This window comes from Nomia melanderi, chromosome 2 (genome assembly GCF_051020985.1).
Source record: "Nomia melanderi isolate GNS246 chromosome 2, iyNomMela1, whole genome shotgun sequence".
NCBI lineage: Eukaryota > Metazoa > Arthropoda > Insecta > Hymenoptera > Halictidae > Nomia > Nomia melanderi.
This window is the reverse complement of record NC_135000.1, coordinates 7,681,791-7,700,936: the sequence shown is the minus strand read 5'-3', so window position 1 is coordinate 7,700,936 and position 19,146 is coordinate 7,681,791. Positions and strand designations below refer to the sequence as shown.

General features: G+C 39.6%; 4 protein-coding genes across 20 annotated transcripts in view; 3 read left to right on the top strand and 1 right to left on the bottom strand.

The window, feature by feature from the left end:
• LOC116426205 (uncharacterized) overlaps positions 1-11,805 on the top strand; it is a 35,314-nt gene extending 23,509 nt beyond the window's left edge. For 7 of the 10 annotated variants that reach the window (XM_076364521.1, XM_076364522.1, XM_076364520.1 and 4 more), the window contains 10 exons: positions 2,293-2,677; positions 5,443-5,811; positions 5,888-6,100; positions 6,169-6,624; positions 6,706-7,141; positions 7,383-9,137; positions 9,612-9,806; positions 9,890-10,063; positions 10,379-10,761; positions 11,198-11,805. In XM_076364521.1, the coding sequence (XP_076220636.1) occupies positions 2,293-2,677; positions 5,443-5,811; positions 5,888-6,100; positions 6,169-6,624; positions 6,706-7,141; positions 7,383-9,137; positions 9,612-9,806; positions 9,890-10,063; positions 10,379-10,761; positions 11,198-11,287 (4,456 nt within the window). In that variant the 3' untranslated portion in view covers positions 11,288-11,805. Of the gene's footprint in view, positions 1-2,292; positions 2,678-4,743; positions 4,777-4,809; positions 4,923-4,982; positions 5,037-5,442; positions 5,812-5,887; positions 6,101-6,168; positions 6,625-6,705; positions 7,142-7,382; positions 9,138-9,611; positions 9,807-9,889; positions 10,064-10,378; positions 10,762-11,197 lie in introns of those variants that run through there. The other 3 variants (XM_076364529.1, XM_076364527.1, XM_076364528.1) reach the window with 3 other exon arrangements.
• Positions 11,806-12,499: 694 nt separating this feature from the next.
• Positions 12,500-14,377, bottom strand: HDAC3 (histone deacetylase 3). The gene has a single exon (XM_031975006.2). The coding sequence runs from the start codon at positions 13,984-13,986 to the stop codon at positions 12,685-12,687; it is 1,302 nt and encodes a 433-aa protein (XP_031830866.1). The 5' UTR covers positions 13,987-14,377; the 3' UTR covers positions 12,500-12,684.
• Positions 14,378-14,888: 511 nt separating this feature from the next.
• LOC116425313 (uncharacterized) lies at positions 14,889-17,559 on the top strand. The gene is made up of 2 exons (XM_031972857.2): positions 14,889-15,407; positions 15,506-17,559. The coding sequence occupies exons 1-2, from the start codon at positions 15,099-15,101 to the stop codon at positions 15,779-15,781; spliced, it is 585 nt and encodes a 194-aa protein (XP_031828717.1). The 5' UTR covers positions 14,889-15,098; the 3' UTR covers positions 15,782-17,559.
• LOC116425285 (sex-lethal homolog) overlaps positions 17,007-19,146 on the top strand; it is a 27,624-nt gene continuing 25,484 nt past the window's right edge. For 7 of the 8 annotated variants that reach the window (XR_012997988.1, XM_031972807.2, XM_031972842.2 and 4 more), the window contains exon 1: positions 17,007-17,153. Coding sequence is in view for 6 of the 8 variants with exons in the window: in XM_031972807.2 (XP_031828667.1) it covers positions 17,101-17,153 (53 nt within the window). In the remaining 2 variants the exon portion in view is untranslated. Of the gene's footprint in view, positions 17,154-18,227; positions 19,112-19,146 lie in introns of those variants that run through there. The other variant, XM_076364538.1, reaches the window with a different exon arrangement.

Genomic DNA, 19,146 nt, shown 5'->3' with positions numbered 1-19,146 from the left:
TCGCCACCGTTCCGCGAGACAATTCAACTTTCTATGAAAGTATATACGCGTACACAAGTACAATGCCTTAAACGCGGCGCTTCAACGAAACGGTACTCTTAATTCGCCGTAAAAGAGCGTCGCATGAATGCTCCTTTGTAATTAGGATTCTCCCGACTTTTCAATCGGGTTTCAGGCCGCCATCTTATCACCGCTGAACGAAAGGAATCTTTGATCTCATTAGAGAAACCCGGCAGAATCTTGCATAAGAGAAATTTCACTTCCTCGATCGGATGAAAACCAGCCTCCCCTCTTTTTCCTCCCCGGATGAATCGTCTCTATCCATGTATAGCCTCGTCTTTCTCGGTAGATCGATAACGATTCACGGTACACCGTGTAAAAACACGAGAAACCCAATTCTGAAAAGAGATCGTCATCGCGATTCAAAGAAGTCTCCAGTTCTGAAAGAAATCGAAATTCAAATATAATTAACCCTTTGCACTGGACACGTGACTCTCACTCACCACTTGATTTCTTACGGTAAAACTATATATATTAAAATTGATATTTAATATTATACCTCGTACAGTGCATCAATTTGAGAAATATTGAATAAAACATTGAAATAAAATATTGTGTGCAAAGGGTTAAATCCTTCGAAAATCGCCGTGCCTTTTCCACTGCAAATTCATATAAAATTAATTCTAACCCATTTGGTAGTTCCAGTATAAAACTACCCCTTAGAATTTCCAAACAAACAATAACCATAACCAAGAAAAAGCATAAATTACCCAAATTCCATCAAGAAGCAAACACAAAATCGCCTGCCTTTTCCATTGCAAATTCACACGAAGTTCATTCTACTCCATTTGGTAGTTCCAGTATAAAACTACCCCTTAGAATTCCCAAACAACGGTAACCTATAAAACAAAGAATTCATTAATCACCGAAATTCCATGGAGAATCAAACAGAAAATCACAAGCTAAAAAACAATCGAAGAAAACGTGCTCGCAGTGGGCGCCATCTGCTTACAGCCCTGAGTTCACTGTCATGGCTGCGCGGTGGGGGCAATGTTTGTGGTGGGAGGTGGTTTCTCGGGTCTCGTATTCAGTTACCGATACATCCTCGAAGGATGCACGTCGCCTTGCCTCGTTCTCCGCTCCTGCGAGTCGAGGTCGAAGTGAAACAACTGTTGCGCCCCGAGTTCCGTGCTCCAGGAGACAAAACCATTCGTTCCGTACGCCTATCAGTGAATCGTCCGATTGTGATTCTCAGTCAGCCCCGCTAATTCTTCTTCCCTCGATCGAACCCTCGGGGACACTTCTCCAGGAACCCCCATGTCTATCGCTTAAGGGTCCGTGCAGAATGAAAGCAAGAAAAAGTTGGCACATAGAAACGCGACTCGACGGAAAATAATATTTCACGTTTCCCTGGGGAGAAGGAGGCCGGCACTCGGATCTTCTCTGGGAACAACGAGGACCTTAATGCGGCCCTGCACGTCTCGAGCAGGCTTCGGGAAGAATCACGCGACGGGAGGCGGCCGGGCGGCCGTGGATCCGCGGCTCGGCGCAACAAGTGGTCGTCGGAGGCTGAAATGGAAACGGGACCGTGGCCCGTTCCCTCGCTCGGCTTTGCCCAGAATCTACTCTGAGGACTCCACGACGGGACGAAAGTGGCTCGAGGTCGCGGCGTCTCGCACGTATCTTCGAATTCTTCGTTGAACTCGTGTCACACGCTGCGGGGAACCGAACGTCCCCTCCTCCCCCCCTGCCCCGTGTAACCTCGGCTTCCTTGAACCGGAGAGATCTCGCCTTTTCATCCAATCGTGAAAGTGGCCCGTGCTCTCGATAGAGATGCTCCTCAGGAATCTTGGAAAAGTTTCCGAAGTTTCGTGGCTCGATGGATTTTCAATCGAATAGTCACGTGATCAATAAGTGTTGGATTTTAGTGACATTAAATCGTCGCTAAGTGTTATATTAGTGATCGGTATTGATTTGATTTAGGGAATCCTCGAAGGATTTAATAATAATAATAATAGTCTGGTTATTTGAACGAGAGGTTTAGGGCGGGTTCAGAGATGAGTCGCTTATCGATCGGGATCGCGTGCCCCCGTCCACGAAGGACAAAGTCGATCGAGGTGAAAGACGCTGTCACTGACTTTGTAACGTGTCGACGTTGAACCGATGTCGCGTGTCGTGTCCGACCGAGAGGCGGCAACCGAGTCCCGTTTCGAAATATGAAATTTATTCGATCGAGTGACTAGTGAAACGGTGACGGTCGACCATGATGAAGTTCAAATCGCTGTTTCGCAGAGGACAACAAAACCAATCGTCGCAGCAGCCGCAGCAGCAGCAGCAACAGCCGCAGCCGCAGCAGCAGCAACCGACGCAGCCGCAGCAGCAGCAACAGGAGCAACAGATCCCGCTGCGACAGGCTGCCAGCGCCTCCTCGCTGGAAGCGAAGAACGAGAACCCCGCCGTGGGGAATTGGGGCTCTCTCGGTAAAGAAGGGGTCAAGGGGAACTCCAAGGGGAACTACAACTCGAAGGGACCCGCGAAGGGTTCCAGGATGCAGGAGCTTGAGCGTGAGATCGAGGTGTTGCGCAAGGAACGCGGCCGGCTCGAGTCGAACCTACGTGAGGCGTCCTGCGACGCTCAGAATTTTCGCGAGTTGCGCTCCGAGCTCGCCTCTCTGAAGGTAATGAGGTATGATAAGGATACGTACTGCCGGGTGGTCACTTGATGTCTGGAGCAGTGTTTCACAACGTGGGCGATTTGATTTTTAATAGTAAAACTACCGGACGGGTCAAAATGTCAAACCTAGTGTCTCCTTTTTGCCATTATTAAGATAATAAATATTTCTCTGAGAAATCATTCAAGAAATAGATTCAGAATTGTAAATCAATTGAAATCTTGACAGATGCACTCTTTGAGTTTCTATAGAGAAATTTCAAAATGTCAATTTAACTCGGTAGGTTTAGTGTTAAGGGGCAATTTGAAATTTGAAATATTGTCTCGTATATTTCACTGTATTTGCGTAAATAAAATAGCAAAAATATTGTAATAAATATTATAATATAATATTAAAAATTATATATATGTTACATAGAGGGGCATAAGAATTTTAGCAAGACTTAGGTGGGCCATGCACAAAAAGGTTGGGAAACACTGATCTAGAGAAACGGCGCACGGATGAGGGACGTTTTAGTGGTTTAGTTGTATAATCGTATTGACAGTAAATTGTAAGATAAAATTAGGCAAAAATCAGGTGAGAAATAATAAGAATTATTATTGAATCCCTCAGTCTAGTCAAGTGATCTCCTAGCAGGACTCTTCGTTGCTAGAAGAGTTCCGGAAGTACAGGGGCGAAAGGTTTCCGGGTTTTATTTGAGTTTTAGTTGATTACGTATAACCGTACTGATAAGTAATCAATATTGAAAATAAGATGAAAGGAATTAACCCTTTGCACTCGATAATATTTGATATTATAAATGTTCGTTATTTCCTAATGAAATATCGATATTGCAACTAACGTGAAATATCGATATTGCAACTAACGTAAAATATCGATATTACAACTAACGTGAAATATCTCGCATAAATTAAGAGACAGGACTATTTGATACCTTACACAAAATTGAATATTGAATTTTTAATTTAATAATTTTGCTATGTTCAAATGGCGATTACTTGCCTCTCGAGTGCAAAGGGTTAAGATTGATCAATTAGACTTGCATTCCTTTGAGGACTCTAAGCAGGATGTCCTGCGAATAGGTTTCAATGAATCGTACTTTGAATTCCTAACCTCGATCTCGTAACAACTATTAGTGAATAATACCGGATGCATTAACCGTTTAACAGAATTAGTTAATACAGCGTTAGATTTTTTACATTTGATAACATTTATCCTCTTTCTAAGTGACATAACCTATACTATAAATTTCTATGATTTCTATGTCTATTCTCGTTATGGGGTTCTATTATTTATTTTATTTTCCTTTTTGCTGGACTCACTTCTGTTGCAACAGAGCCAACGCGACTGTTTTTATTATAGTTATTATTGCCAGAGTGAAAGGAGGGAAATCAAGAGGGAGAAAATTTGAATATATAAATTGTCAATCATTAAGTCACTCGGGAAACTACACGGTAGAGACTTCAATGCCCGTCGTTTGCTTTTATTGCGTCTCGCCCCTCTCCACGGTCTTTCCTCCATTCTTTCCTCTCGACGCGTGGTTCAGGCTCGGTCCTCCCACCTGAATCCTCTATTCCCGATGTCGCGTAATATCGTCGACCATAGAAGGAAAACAAATACGGGAGAGACAGCGTCGTTCGGGGGCGGTTTCGCCGCCATCGAACGGTTACCGATTCAAGGCGAACGTGGGTGATTCGTTTCTTTTTCTCTTCTTTCCTCCTTTTTTTTCTCTCGTTCCTCCACCGACGATGTTACGAAAAGCGGACATTACATAATCGGAGGCTGTAATCTCATCGCTTCGGGCCGTGATACCGAGTAATTTTACTGGCATCTCTGCCCGTAGCGATGATCTTTTTGCGTCGCGACCGTGCACCTTAAAATTTCATTTCAAAATTCTCTAAATATGTTAGAGTTCATTCCGAAAACACGTATTTGTTTATCGTGTACAAATCGTGAGTACCATAATGTTTAGATAGTGTTTGTAAGTTGATAAAGTGTTAAAAGAATTTTTAGTTTTATTTTCTTTGTTTATTTATTTATTGATTTATTGAGATGTTAATCGATTTAAAATGTAATGTATTGCGTAGATGCAGATTTTTTGTAAGGTAAATATTATTGTATTAAAATCCCGCGTATTTCAAGTCTAGCCAGAGGGCGTGAAAGGTTGGGGATGTTTACAAAAGAAGGAAAAAGCTTGTGAAGCAAAACGACCGTGAACGCTATGAAAAAACTTTGTCTCTCTTTGTCCACGGTAAACGACATGGGGCACCTTGCTTTCTAATTTGGTTACGTTTGCACGACGAATCGTAAACGCATGCTTTTGCGGCTTGTCTCTTGAATGTTTAGTGAAATTCTCGCCGTAACGGTTCGCAAACCTAACCTCGATCTATGACACTTTATTGCCCGCGTTTCTGGTCGAGATCGTGAAAAAATTGGTCGCCTTGAATCGACAAATGATTTCTCGGTATTGTCACGGTACACCGTGCGGCTAAGCGTATCGCATTTCCCTGTATCATTTGGTCTGAGTAATTAGAGTCCGGTCGGCCTCCATGTTCTCTTTTACATAAGCAATTCTGACTCTGTGTCTTTTTCTTTTTTTTTTTCAATATAAGTAAAACGAATGAGACGGAGAATATAACTGTTCACGCTTTCATGTTTGATTTGTAGTAAACAATATACTATTTTATGTACTTAATCTTTAAGTTTAATCATTGAAGAAATGTAATTTGCAAAGGATTTTTATGTATTTATTTTTTTTTTGATACATGTAGGAGCAGCACAGTTTGGAGTTAGAGCGTTTGACAGAAGAGAACGAAACTCTTCGCTCAAGACTCAGGGACGTAGCTCATTCTCCATTATCGGATTCTGAGAAGCAGCAACTACTTCTGGATGCATCCAGATTGCATAACTCTGCACCAGCATCCATAGCCATTCCTCAAGATGAAGCTTCTACCCCTATCACGTCCATACCCCAAGATAGTGGACAATGCACTACCCCGGATTGGGACAAACATTCTTCCAGTTCTGTATCAGAGGTTTCTGTCGCATGTCTGCAGGATAGAATATTGCAAATGGAAGAAACACATTATTCAACGAACGAGGAGTTACAAGCAACAATACAGGAATTAAGCGATCTACAAGTACGGTTCTTAGCATAAACAAATGAAAATATCTAGTATTGAAGTAAGATACCAATGTCTTATTTCCATCTTACAGGCGCAGCTTACAGAATTACAAGCTGATAATGAAAGGTTAACAGAGGAGAAGGATGTGCTTCTAGAGTCATTGTGCAGGCAAACAGAAAAGCTGGAAGATTCAAGGTCCAAGGTTGACACCTTACAAGGTTTACTTTTAAGGGAAGAGCAACCTCAAGAGTCTTCTAAAGGATACAACACAGAGAGGGAACAGAAGCTGGTAGACCTTTTAAAGGTACATATTCTTCATGGGTGTTAACGTGATACTTTATAGTAGTTACTGAGAAAATTCACTAATTACAGAGTGCTCAAGAGGAACGAGAATCCCTGCTGCAAAAGCAAGAAGAACTGACCTCGGAATTGAAGGTTCTTCGAGCGGCTGCTGAAGTTAGTACTGCGGAATCCGAACGTCTGACAAAGTGTGTTCATTTGCTGGAGTCAACCGTCGAGGTGGCGAACAATGAACGAAAGCAATTGGACATGGAGTTGGCAGAGGCTAGGCAAGAAGGAGCAAACCGAAGTATAGAAATTAGTAGGTTAGCCACTTTACTGGAGAATGCTCGAGCGAAAATCGAAGAATTGGAACAGTCGAGGCAAGTGGAGAACAAAAGCGAGGCTGACGAGCTTTTGGACGCCGCCAGAAGGGAGAAAGATACTTTAGAGACTCAAGCAGCGGCTCTCCAGGAGCAACTGGCTCGTTCGCACTGCGATCACGATCGTCTCAGAGATCAATACTCGCAGCTTCAAGAAGAATACAAAGTAAGACAAATGAACGCACGAAATAGGATTAACGTGGAAGCAAATTTTTCGAATCGCATACTAATTCCAGATATTTTCCAGGTAGCCCGCAATAACGCAAAATCAGCCATCGACGATCTAGAGTACAGACTAAATCAGCTGAAAGACGAACGGTTGTCGGTGAGCACGGAGTTGCAACTTGTCAGGGATTCCTTGGCAGAACTGCAAGCCCAGTGTCAGAGGCATCTGGAGGATAAAAGGGAATTGAAAGCTGCCCTGAACGAGGCGCAGCGAAGGGAACGCGAGGCTCAAACGCGGCAGTTCGAGTTGGAAAGAGCTTTGGCAGAGGAACGGAAATTGAGGCAAGACGAAGTTGTCGAGTGGGAGCAGTTTCAAACGGACTTGCTAATGACCGTGCGGGTCGCGAACGATTTCAAAACCGAAGCTCAAAGTGAATTGGAACGCGTTGTTTTGGAGAACAAGGCGCAGCGGGACAAGCTCAGAGCACTGGAGGCTCAACTCGATAAACTGAACAAAGGTATGTAGAATGCGTTTAAGGGATCGTTCGATTTTAGTGAAAATTTTGTTCGCATCGAACAGACTTTGAATATATATTTATTATATATACAGAATCCTATAGACAGGATGATTTAGGGAAGCATACAATGTATTCCAGTTTAAATTTTCTTTTTTTTTATTTCTCGTCGCTAACGAAGCCGGAGTATTATTAATACAATATGTGTTGTCTGTTTTCTTTCCAATTTTCATTCGGATGTCAGCCAGCACTCCCGTTTCTCAATGTAAGATATACAGTAACGCAACCAGAAGTAGTCGCAAACCTGCAAGCAATATATTGAAACGTGGACGTACTATTGTAAAGAGACGACACGAGTCTAAGAAAAGTGCACTCAATAGCGATTTGCCGATAACGACGATTGACCCGGACCCCTGTGACGCCGTTAATCCGAAATTCGAAGAGCCTAACAGTTCGATTGCTTTAGAAGAGTTAAATGTACCGTTGCAATACGAGAATGTAGAATTCGACGATAAATTAACCAAGTGTTCTAAAGAACCCGTCAAATTGGATGACAAATTAATTTCTGGCAAAGAAATTGAGTTCTGTCCCATTCCCGATAAGAATGAATTGCACTCGTCTAAAAAGAACGTTTTTGAGTCCGTTAATGATATATCCAAAGACTCGAATCTTTTAAATACATGTTCATCGGTGGGGTTCAATCTGACTGATGAAAGTAAAAGGTCAAGCGATTCATTGAATTATTCGGGGGATCATCCAGAGTTGAATATTTCTAATATGTCCACTGTTGAGAAAAACGTAGTAGCAAAAGCGTCCTTGTTAAATGATATAAAGGGTATCCAAAATATGGGAAAGGATTGTTACGGCATTACCATCTCGAATAGCAAATTTTATGTTCCTATGGATTATGTTTTCTCTGGCACGGAAAATGTAATGGACGATTTGAAGTTCGAAGTGGAGCCAGAGATGAAGAAGGCATGGCAAGAATGTACTCGTGGGACTAACGGTATCAAAGAAGAATCTCAAGCTTTAAATAAATCGGACTTAGAAAAGGACAAGGAAAACTTGTCCAACGAATTTGACGCAACTTCCAAATTAGAAGACGACCTTAACAGTCAACAGTTTGCTAACAAGAAACGAAAGATGTTTCTAACGAAGACTGAGTCTGACATTAACAATGAAATTATTGACTCTCTGATAGATAGCACTCAGAGGAAAAATATTTCCAAGGCTAATCGTTGGCATAAAAGTCATTCTGTCTCTTTGGAGAATATAAATATTCCTGATAAATTAAAAAACACTGAGGAATTAATCAGTGATCATAATCACATAAAAAAGAACGGTATACATTATAGAGACACAAAAGGCCCGACACCTTTGAGGCCACAAAGTGTGCCGATTGAATTTAATTTACATAAAAAACCGGATCATCCGGGTCTCTCAGATGTGAATGAAAATAACCCGATAATTCCCAAGAAAGAAACGAATGAAAAGACTGCAGCACCATATCCCATTTTGTCTTCCGTGGAAAATTTACCTACAACTGCGCTCGATATTACAACGTCTCCGAAAATATGTTCAAACTCACACTCGAAAGAGAATACTCCAGGATCGAACTCGTTAAATCCACCCACCACAGTTCAGCGAATACCCAGTGGATCCCCAAAGCTTGACAGCGAAGTGCAAGAAACAAAGAAAGGCTTGACCCTATGCGAAGCGAATAGATTAAAACGTATGAAATTTTTAAACATGAATTTATGTCAGTCTGATTCGGAACAACAACAGTCTGTAAATGGTTCTATTACCACGAATAAAGAGTCACATGAAAGTGACGTTACAAACGTAACTTCAAATATAAAAACCGATCAGAGCAATTCTGTATTCGTCAACAAGGATAAATCTGTAATAGGGAGGACGTCGTCTTTAAGAGAAAAATTTGAGACAATCGTTGAAGATGTGGAACTGAGACCAGGCCGGCAAATAGGTACAAAACGCGACCGTAAGTCGCCCAGTAGTGTGAAAACGTGGTTGCTTGCATCGCAAAGTTCAATCCCATTGTCTGTCCTGGTTTCTTATTCTAGCAAAAGGCACAGAAGCTCGTACACCCTTCTCGTTTCTAGCCTCAAACATTCTTCTAGGCCCTACCTCTTACCACTCACGTTGTTTCAACTCAGTAACACACGTTCTCTAGTGTTGTCTCTTATCCTGGAATATTTTGCTTTATGTTTTGTCCCTCGTCGTACCGTATATTGACATGTAAGTCGTGTAAATACATATTGGTAACTCCACGTTGAGAATTGGAGGCTCGAGTAACGATGAGTCTTCACTAGTGTCTCTTCTTTTCTTTGTTATATTTGTGCCTTCTTTTTAATTACATGTAAACATAGTGCTTATTGCTTCTTTTTCGTTTTTTTTTTTTCGACTGAAGTTCTGTCGATTGGACAGTGTCAGTGACGTTTGGCAATACTTACAGCGAATCAAAAGGTGATACAACAACCGCCTCAGAGGCCAGCGAGCACTCCAACTGACACTCAACAGTGCGTACTGACCAGTGTGCAACAGGAAATAGCAGCCCGACGTAAGGCAAACATTTCAAGGCAGGATTCGAGGCTGTCGGTGAAGTGTTTAATAGAGAGCATCGAAAATGCCACTAAACAGGCTAAAGCAGGTATGCGTAGACAGAAGTTTCCTGTAGAATTAGTTTGGTACGATCACCAGCGCACAATCCAACAAATTTAATTTTCTAATTAGGACCGGGAAGTCGCAGTAGTTCCACGTCCTCCCTCAATTCCATTGGAACGAATGATATAATGACGTTGAAGGCTCCGCTCAGGGATCAACAGCAAATCAATAACTTGATCTGCACGGCGAACACGACGAATAACAATAAAACTCAAGCGGTGATAACGAGAAAGCCGTTGTCAGGTAACTTTAGTTTTAAATAGACATTCGCTGCGCCTGAAGCTATCGCACCCAGTCACAAAAATAAAAAACAGTTTGTCGCATAAACACCGACGGATATATATATCTACATATGTAGATATATAACGCTATCGGCTTTGAAATTGTTTCGATCATGCAACAATGTTATTTAAGCATTCCTATGACACGGACACACCCGTACTGCTTGAAAATTAGAAAACCAAAACAAAAAAAAAGCGAAAGATCGACACGGCGTGATCGGAACGCGCGTTACGATAACAACTCAGTGAATGTTTTCTTCCAATGATTCCAACGCAGAGACAAAGTCAACACCTGTGGTGTTAAGCCCTGGTGAGCTGCTGGACTCTGCTGCTTTGAATGCCAAGGCGATCGACTTTGTGCGTCGCAACAGCGTGACAGACTTGTCGGAGCGCAAAGATCCTCTTTGCGGGCTGATTAAGAACGGAGGCTCGAAACGAAACGCGTTGCTCAAGTGGTGTCAGAATAAAACGTTAGGCTATCGGAACATCGATATCACGAATTTCAGTAGCTCGTGGAACGATGGCCTGGCGTTGTGCGCCATTCTCCACTCTTACCTCCCTCACAAAGTACCCTACGACACTTTAACGCCGGTTGAGAAGCGACGGAATTTTTCTATTGCCTTCTCCGCTGCCGAGAGCGTCGGTATACCCACCACCTTGGTAAGTTCGTTTCCCATTTCTGTGCTCTCATTGTACCACAGTAGACTGAGAACGCGATTTTGCTGGATAAAAGTCAATTGAACAAATTTCTCTTGCTATGAACTAACAGTACTACAGACCTTAGAAACACATTATTTATTTAAGACAATTGTGTAATCCAGGGTTCGAATAGCGGCTATGGTTAATATTTTTTTACCATAGACACTAGGAATTAATTATTAATTCTTCTTTTTTGTCGTAAAATATTTTAATTCTTACATAATTGTATTTTGAAATAATAATTATATTTTGTAGTTACATATATTATTTATACTAGTTACATTGAATAATTATATTGCGCTGGGAAAAATCTTTTAGTTGGTAAAATCGTGTTTTCAGCCCAGTTGTGTACCGGGTGACCTTGTATGCAATAACAAAAACCTGCTTTCATTCATAGAACATCGGCGAAATGTGTCAATTGGAGCGGCCCGACTGGCAACAAGTCATGACGTACGTGACAAGTATTTACAAACACTTTGAAACGTAATTCGTTGCGCGACGGTGTTGTTCCGTGTCGCTGAGGCGGGTCCTCCACTCCATTCAATGAGAACAAGATCATCTAGTCAACCAGAAACAAGAAGAGAAATTTCTATAGGGCAAAATTATCGCAAACGACTATTTTTTATGGATTTTCCCAAGGATCGCTGGATCAGCACTGCCTACCATCATTAACTGCTGTAATAGGACTGCGAGTGATTCGAAGCGAAGGGTACTCGATGGAAGTCTAAACACCAAATGGAATTGCTTTTCATTCTTTTACTATGAGACTGAGCATTTATATATATATATATATATATATCTACACGTATATATATAAATATAGATACACCTACATAAAATATATATATGCTATATGGTATGGTAGTAGTATTTAGATTACTACTACAGTGGTATACTATATAGTGATAACAAGGACAAAGAATTAGAGGCAGGGATGTCGTAGAAAGCCCGTCGCTCTGCTGGCGGGCAAAGAAAATAAAAAAATAAATGGGAATCTAAGCTTTACCGGTGTCTTCTGCGCGTGAAAAAAAAATGCATGCTTCAGTGCCTCCTTGGCAAAGCCAACAATATTATTATTGCTACCGTGTGTGCAAGAGAATTTTTCTACGCCGTGGTCTTTTTACATGCTTTGTGAAATGATAAAAGAAACAAAAAGAAACGAGTGTGTCGAGTATATTTCCGTTCCTCGTACCGTGAGTATTTTTGTACTTGTATTATTTTTCGAGAAACTTTTTTGTAAAGTTTTACAAAACGAATGTACAGAATGAAGCGCCTTAATTTAAAAGCGAACCTAATTTATTATATTAGTCAGGTTTAGTAGACTACGAGAAGCCGGAGCAGCAAATTCTATTAGAGAGCATCGTTTAAGTTTCTACTCATACCCGAGATATAAGTAAGGAACGAGAACGAACAAGGATTAAGTTCTCTGTGATATAGCGAAATAGCCCCAGAACAGAGATGAAATAAACGTTATCGTTATTGCTCTTATTATTATTATTATTATTATTATTACAATTATTATTATAATTATTATTATTATTACTACTATTAATATCATCCTCATTGTCATTGTTGTACCATTGTAGACAATATGCTGTCTGACATAAAACAATAAACTTGCCTAATACTATTTAAAATCCTGAGCCCTAATGGGAGAGGTACTTATTTCATAAGGGATAGAACTTTACAAACTATCCAGTAAGAATAAGAAATAATTTTAATAATCTTAAAAGTATTTACAATCTTCACATAATATTTACAATTATCCATGTCACAGTAAAAATTACTTCTCATGTTTTCATTCTTATGTTTACGCACGCGCATCTAAATATCTTATAGCTGTATCACTTCTGTGTCCAATTATATAATTTACACATTCCTTTTTCAAGATTCGCTCACATCCATTTTGTCTTGATCTTTTTCTCCTGAATAATATTCATTGGCTGGTTCAACGATTTTATCAGTGTCTTGTACGTTTTGTCTAGAGTCTGGATCTGGCTCTGGTTGCCTCTCTTCCTCAGGTGGTAGAGCATCACAAGGAACATCTTGCATTTGAACACTGGGAGAATGTTGTATCATTTTCAAATTGTCGTACACGTGTCTTGTAATTGCTTCTAAATATTGTTTACTATTCTCATTGTCCCGCCTGGTCACAACGTCGGGATGCAATGTAAAATCTGGTGCGAAATATTCTAAATACTCTGTGTATGGTAATTCATTACTGATTTGTTCATCAACCAACAAAGACGTTTCATAGGTCCAACAGCGGGCGACGTTGCGCAGAGTGTACCCACCTCCACCTACAGTAAGCAAAGGAACGTTTAAGTCTCTAACAAACTTCACGCATTCTCCGTGCCCTTTTGTACTTAAACTAAAGCATCCGAGACGATCGTTTGCAAGCGAGTCTGCACCGCACTGCAATACTATTGCTGTAGGCTGGAAAAACTCCATTACATGAGATATCACAGGCTTGAATACTTGGACGTACGAAGCATCATCTATACCCTCTTTTAATGGTACATTAACTGAATAATATCTTCCACTTTCTGCTCCAATTTCATACATGTCTCCAGTTCCAGGGAAAAAGTAGTTTCCATATTTGTGGAATGATACAGTCATCACTCTGTCTGTGAGATAAAATGCCTCTTGAACTCCATCCCCATGGTGAACATCGATGTCAATGTAAAGAACTCTGGCATGATACTTCAATAGCTCTAAAATTGCTATCACAATGTCGTTAATATAACAAAAACCAGATGCTTCAAATTTTTTTGCGTGATGCAAGCCTCCACTCCAATTAATAGCAATATCACAGCAATTGTTGTTCAGCTTGGTAGCACCTTCTAATGAGGCACCTGTGTACATGGAGCAGAAGTCGAATAACCCTTCGAAAACAGGACAGTCATCACCCACATTGAAATGGCTTAAATACTTTGTATATCCTTGTAGATTCTGTGGTGTCACTTTTTGCAGGAATTCTACATACTCATCTGAATGAAAACGGCACATGTCGTGTGTGCTAGCTCGATAGGGACGATAAATTTGCATTTTCTTGTGCAGGCCATAATTAAGTACCAGACTGTGAATTACTGAGAGTCTGTGAGGTTTCATTGGGTGCCCAGGGCCATAATGAAAGTTACCAACATCTGGATTATAGAAGTATGATACCTTTTTGTTGTAACTCATGTTTGAGGTTACGCCAACGACGATTCAGGATATATGAGGTATAAACATAAAAAAAATGCCTTAGTTCTTAGCTTAATCGTAGCCTCATTGTACAGAATGACGCAAATTCATATTGCTATTTTTCCTTTTCTTCCTGTTTTTATTAAAAAAATTCTGTTTGTTGTGTGTCAAGGTTTACTCAGCGTCACCCAAGTGTTTCTTCTCTTGAGTATATATCCTTCTCTTGTACAAAATATCGTGAATTGAATTTCCCTTTCAATTCCCATTGAGCAGCAACCCCACAATAAACAATGGAATAAAGTTTTTAAATAATAGCAACAATATTATACTTTAACACTGTTTCTTTACTTTGACAGTTTTCAGACGCCATCTAGAGAAATAATGTTGAAACCCTTAGCGTCTAGAAATTACAAACTACTTGCCGAGGCGGCATTTACATTTTTTAAAAATCGTTACAATTTTTGTATTTGGAGAATCAGATTCACACGAAAATCATTGAAAATTGCAACGAAAGGGTTGAAATGATTTTACTTCTCATCTAACCTGCGTCCCAAAGTCATTAAAATTTAAATAATGTATCATAATTAAAAGCGAAACACGCATAGTGAATGATCTCATTAAATAATTGTATATATATGTTAAATGTAATATTAAAATAATACAAGGATCCCACGAGACCTAGATAAAAATCTTTACAGCATTAAACATCTAATGCACCCTGTATCTGTCTTTTATTTTATACAATGATTGCATTATAGCATCAAGTATATCAAGTGCAGAAAAAGGGCATTCACATAAAATTATTGTTAAACAGTAAATTCGAAATTCTATTTAACTATAAACGCGATTAATAAGCTGAGGAATTATCATTAATTTTTACGGGACATTTAAATGTAAGTGCGGTAAATTAATCGGGTACACTGCGGCCATGCTTGTTTTCCGGACAGTGGCGGTTGGCAACGACGCTCTTCCAACGTATTCCAAATGATGTAGAAAATTTCATTCGACGTTTACGTTATTTATTCATAGTATTTTAAGTTACGTTCGAGTTATCCGAGTAATTACAATCGGTTCGCGTATTTAAAAATAAAAAAAGTTTGTAATTCGAAAGTATGAGACCAGATTCACGGAGTGTCTCGTTTACGTTTCACCGGGAAGTTCTGAGTGTGAAAAATTCACCGGAGATCACTAAAAATTCAAAGAATTTAAGGCGCCGGCTTCAGGACCGCTTCGAAAAAGAGAAGCCCACTGATTCCTGCAAAGAGAAGACGTCCAAAGACAAACAGACGAGTGACCGAAGCTGGAACAACTTGACGCTTGGAAATATGTCAGCGGACTCTAGACGGGCACTGCGGAGCGGAGCCGAGAAATTATCCAAAACAATATCTTCTGTGCGCACAACCTTTGGAACTATTTCACAGGTCTGACAAAAGAAATTTTATAGAATAAGCAATGTATCACTGCAATGTAACCCTAATTATTGTATCACTAATTATTCCTGTCCTAATTTCTCTATTAGAAATTTAAAAGTTCCACACGCAGACGTCAAAGATTGGAGGAACAGCAATCGCCGAATAGCATTTGCAAAATGCAGACACCTCAGACACGTTCTCGTCAACTCTTAGGAAGGACTCCGACAAAACTTTATAGCCCTTTCGGTATTGAGTCTCCCAGGCATGCCTGGGACAAGGAAAACAACGAAACGCCAGTGCACACGCCACCAGGAGGGAACTCGCATTATATACAATGCAGACCGTTCTGCTTCACAAGAAAAGGTTTCTCCATGTTGAGATAAAATTTTTCCCTGCTTCTTACTAAGGTTTCCACAATGATCTCTCTTTTACTTCCTAGCAACGCATTCAGAATTGCGTGCCTTGTGCAACTTTAATTGATTTATTTATTGGATTTTCCTTGAAGTAGCAATCTGCACCTACATACTGTTATCATAATGTATTACCTATGATATCAAGCTGCTTTACATGTACATGCAATGTATAATGTATTTATACCTTTTTATACATATTTATATTGATAATTATTACCGACGCAATATCAAATAAAAATGCAGAACCAAAAATTTGGTGGAATAAGATAGGTGTTTAAATTTTATTATTTAAGGTTTAAAGAAGTGAGATAAGGTTTATTTTCGTACAGATAATTGTTTTTATTATGTTGTACGAAAGTCTTTATTACAAGGAAGAAGGTCACAGTAGTATCAAATTTATACCTAGATTTTTATCTGAATTAGATTGCACACTTTTTACTTTCCACTTCTAAGTAATTAAAAATTATGATATTTATTCGACTGTAGATATTTATTACATTTTTATAAACTAGTTATAAGTACAGGATTAAATATTTGATTATAATGAAAATACAAAAGCATTTATTAACATATTAAGTAATAATGAATTTAAAATTCAATTATTATTTTATTGTAATTACAAAAATTAAATTGAATATCTACAGTTCGTTAATATTACTCATTAAAACGAAATACATTTTTTAAAAATATGTTTTCTTTATAAATTAAATCTCCAGCAAGAAATATTTGAAAATCGATGAAAATGGCGCTCAGCTGAAGTTATGTACGTGCCTGTATGAACCTAACCTTTACAAATGATTTCCATTAATTACAAACTTTGATGAAACCCGGTCTGCGTGCATGTATTTGATAGTTTCATCGTTTAATTTAGGTATGATATACGCGTACATGTATTACACCGCAAAAAAAAAGTGAATGAATCAAAACAATCGACTGTTGTATTCGTCGTTCGTTTATTAATGTTGAGAAGCATCGGGTGTCAGTAACTTCAAAATACTTCGCATTCACTGTATAACCAAGAGAAGTTGAGGTGCAATTAATTCTTATGATTCATTCGCCTCGAATTTTCGTATTCGTTACCCTAAGCTATTAATTATTGACAAATTCAGATTCACTGAAAATTGTCAAGAACGTGCCTGTGTTGGTGTTGTAGCCGTGAAAAGAAAAAATCATGAAAAAATGTAGCGCCGACCGAAAAGCCATTAATGGAATTTAATTGACACGCAAAAATCATGTGTTGATAAATAGTCACAAATGGAAAACGTATTAACGGTACATTTGCGAGTGGAATGGACATTCAAGAACGAATAGTAACGCAGGATAACGTGAACCTTGGCACGGGGTGAGTTCCCTATTTATAAAAAAAAAATATTCTTTTTTTGGTTTATATAATTTTGCATAAAGGTGTAGGGCAACGATTTTGTATTTCTGTTCCACTGGTTATGGAACATCTAAATCGAGGTTAAAAGTTATGAATATGATCAGGCATAAAAAATGTTGATTCTTAACCCCTTACCTTATAATGCATAATTAAGCTGTTGGTAATAATTTACATTTAATTCAATAGATATGAATATTATCGAATTTACATCGGTTGAAGAAAAATTCAATTTTATATTTACAAATACTGAACTGTCGCAGTGAATTGACTATTGTCAAAAGGAAATTGTTAACAAATGAAATAACTGTTTCGTAACTTAATTAAAAATGAATTATAAGGCAAGGAATAAATAAATTTACATTTTGGATGCTTGTCTTTCATTTCGTCTTCTTGCGAGTTAGATTTTTCCTTGAAAATACGAGTTTGACCGCGAACTGGTCACCGATAGTAGCTGCGTAATAGCGCAATGCAGTGTACCCGACAATCTGTATAATTCGAGGAAAAAAGAATTCCCGAATAAAAGGAGAAAAACAAAAGCCCAAGTGGGAATGGAATAATATTTTCTGCTCTTTCCTTGTAACCTTTTTTTCCCTTCGATTTAGGCAATATTCGAAACTGGTTTCATGGAATGTTTTGCAAGTTTATGGTGTTTGTACGAAATGTCAGCGATTGATAGAATAACCTCATTCCATGAAACAAAATAGCACGTAAGAAATGACGAGCGACGAAACAGAAATCGTAAAAGGAAGACCATTTTTATTTTTTATGAGATCAAGTTTATTCGATGTTCTTGTGCATTATGCAAGGTTCTCATGAGACAGACAATAATTCCTAGTGCGAGAGGTACGTTCAATTACCGTTATCTTTCTTAAAAAAAAAAAAAATACAGTTCTCGACGTAAACTATTTCTATATAACAACAACAAAAAAAGGAAAACACCGTATAAAATTTCTTGTACGTGTTTCCGTTTCCGAGAAAATCGATTTTGAAAATATATAGGGCGCGCGCTTCATTAAGCCCCCCCTCCCATCCCGTTGCACGGATCTCTGCGGATCTCCACTGTGTTTACATGTAAAGCGTGCAAGGTTATTCGGTTGCTCTATGGCATTTATTTTTCTTATTAAGTCTATTTAAAAATCACTGAACCGATAAACAATGAAGTACCTTCGCAGATTCGAGTAAGCACCCATAAAAAATTCAATATACCAGAGACACTATCAATCTTCAAATACTAAGAAACTTTTATTTGAACAATCAGAAAAATCAGCTGTAACCACTTAAGAATAATGTCAATTGTATGCTGCCTTAAGATACGCGAAACCTATTTCGAAATCTTTTCAAACCGTAATCTTATAAAACCATCGTGAACGGTCAATAAGAAAAAAGACAAAAAAGAAAAATACACGGGTCCAAAGTGACCCAAGCATCGTCAGTGTTGCGAGGGGTTAAATAATGGTCGGTCAGAAATTTAGGCGGGACGGGACGGGCCGTTCAATGCGCAAGCCCGCCATACATTTCCGCGGTGAAAACGGCCGGTGGTGGGGGTAGCCGCGTACCGCGAGAGGGTGCCGCGCGAGGCAGGTCAGGGCTGGGGCTCAGTACGTTTGCGTACGTCGTGTCGTTCGTGTCGCTTTCGGCGCAGTTCCTCCGCGATTCTTTCTCCGCTGCGTTCTTCGGTCCCTCGTGCATCGAATTTTTCTCGTTCCGTGCATCAACGTGACCGTGGGGGCCGACGTTCTTGGTGATAACGGGGCCCACGAAATCCCGCGATGCTGCCGCGGCTGGCTTACATAATTGTTAGCGTACAGTGAGCGTCGCATACGCGCGTGACAACACGGGACTGCGAGTGGCTGCTCTTTTCACCGATCTTCCTTTAGGCCGTGCTGCTTCTCACTGCGACGCTCCTCCCTCCTGCTTCGGTACGTATGACTCGCCGTCTGTCTGTCTCTCTCGC

Coding starts and splice junctions, on each gene's coding strand:
- HDAC3 (XM_031975006.2), bottom strand. CDS start 13,986: ATGAGTTACAACAAAAAGGTATCATACTTCTATAATCCAGATGTTGGT.
- LOC116425313 (XM_031972857.2), top strand. CDS start 15,099: ATGAGACCAGATTCACGGAGTGTCTCGTTTACGTTTCACCGGGAAGTT. Junction 15,408..15,505: donor CCTTTGGAACTATTTCACAG/GTCTGACAAAAG, acceptor TTTCTCTATTAG/AAATTTAAAAGTTCCACACG.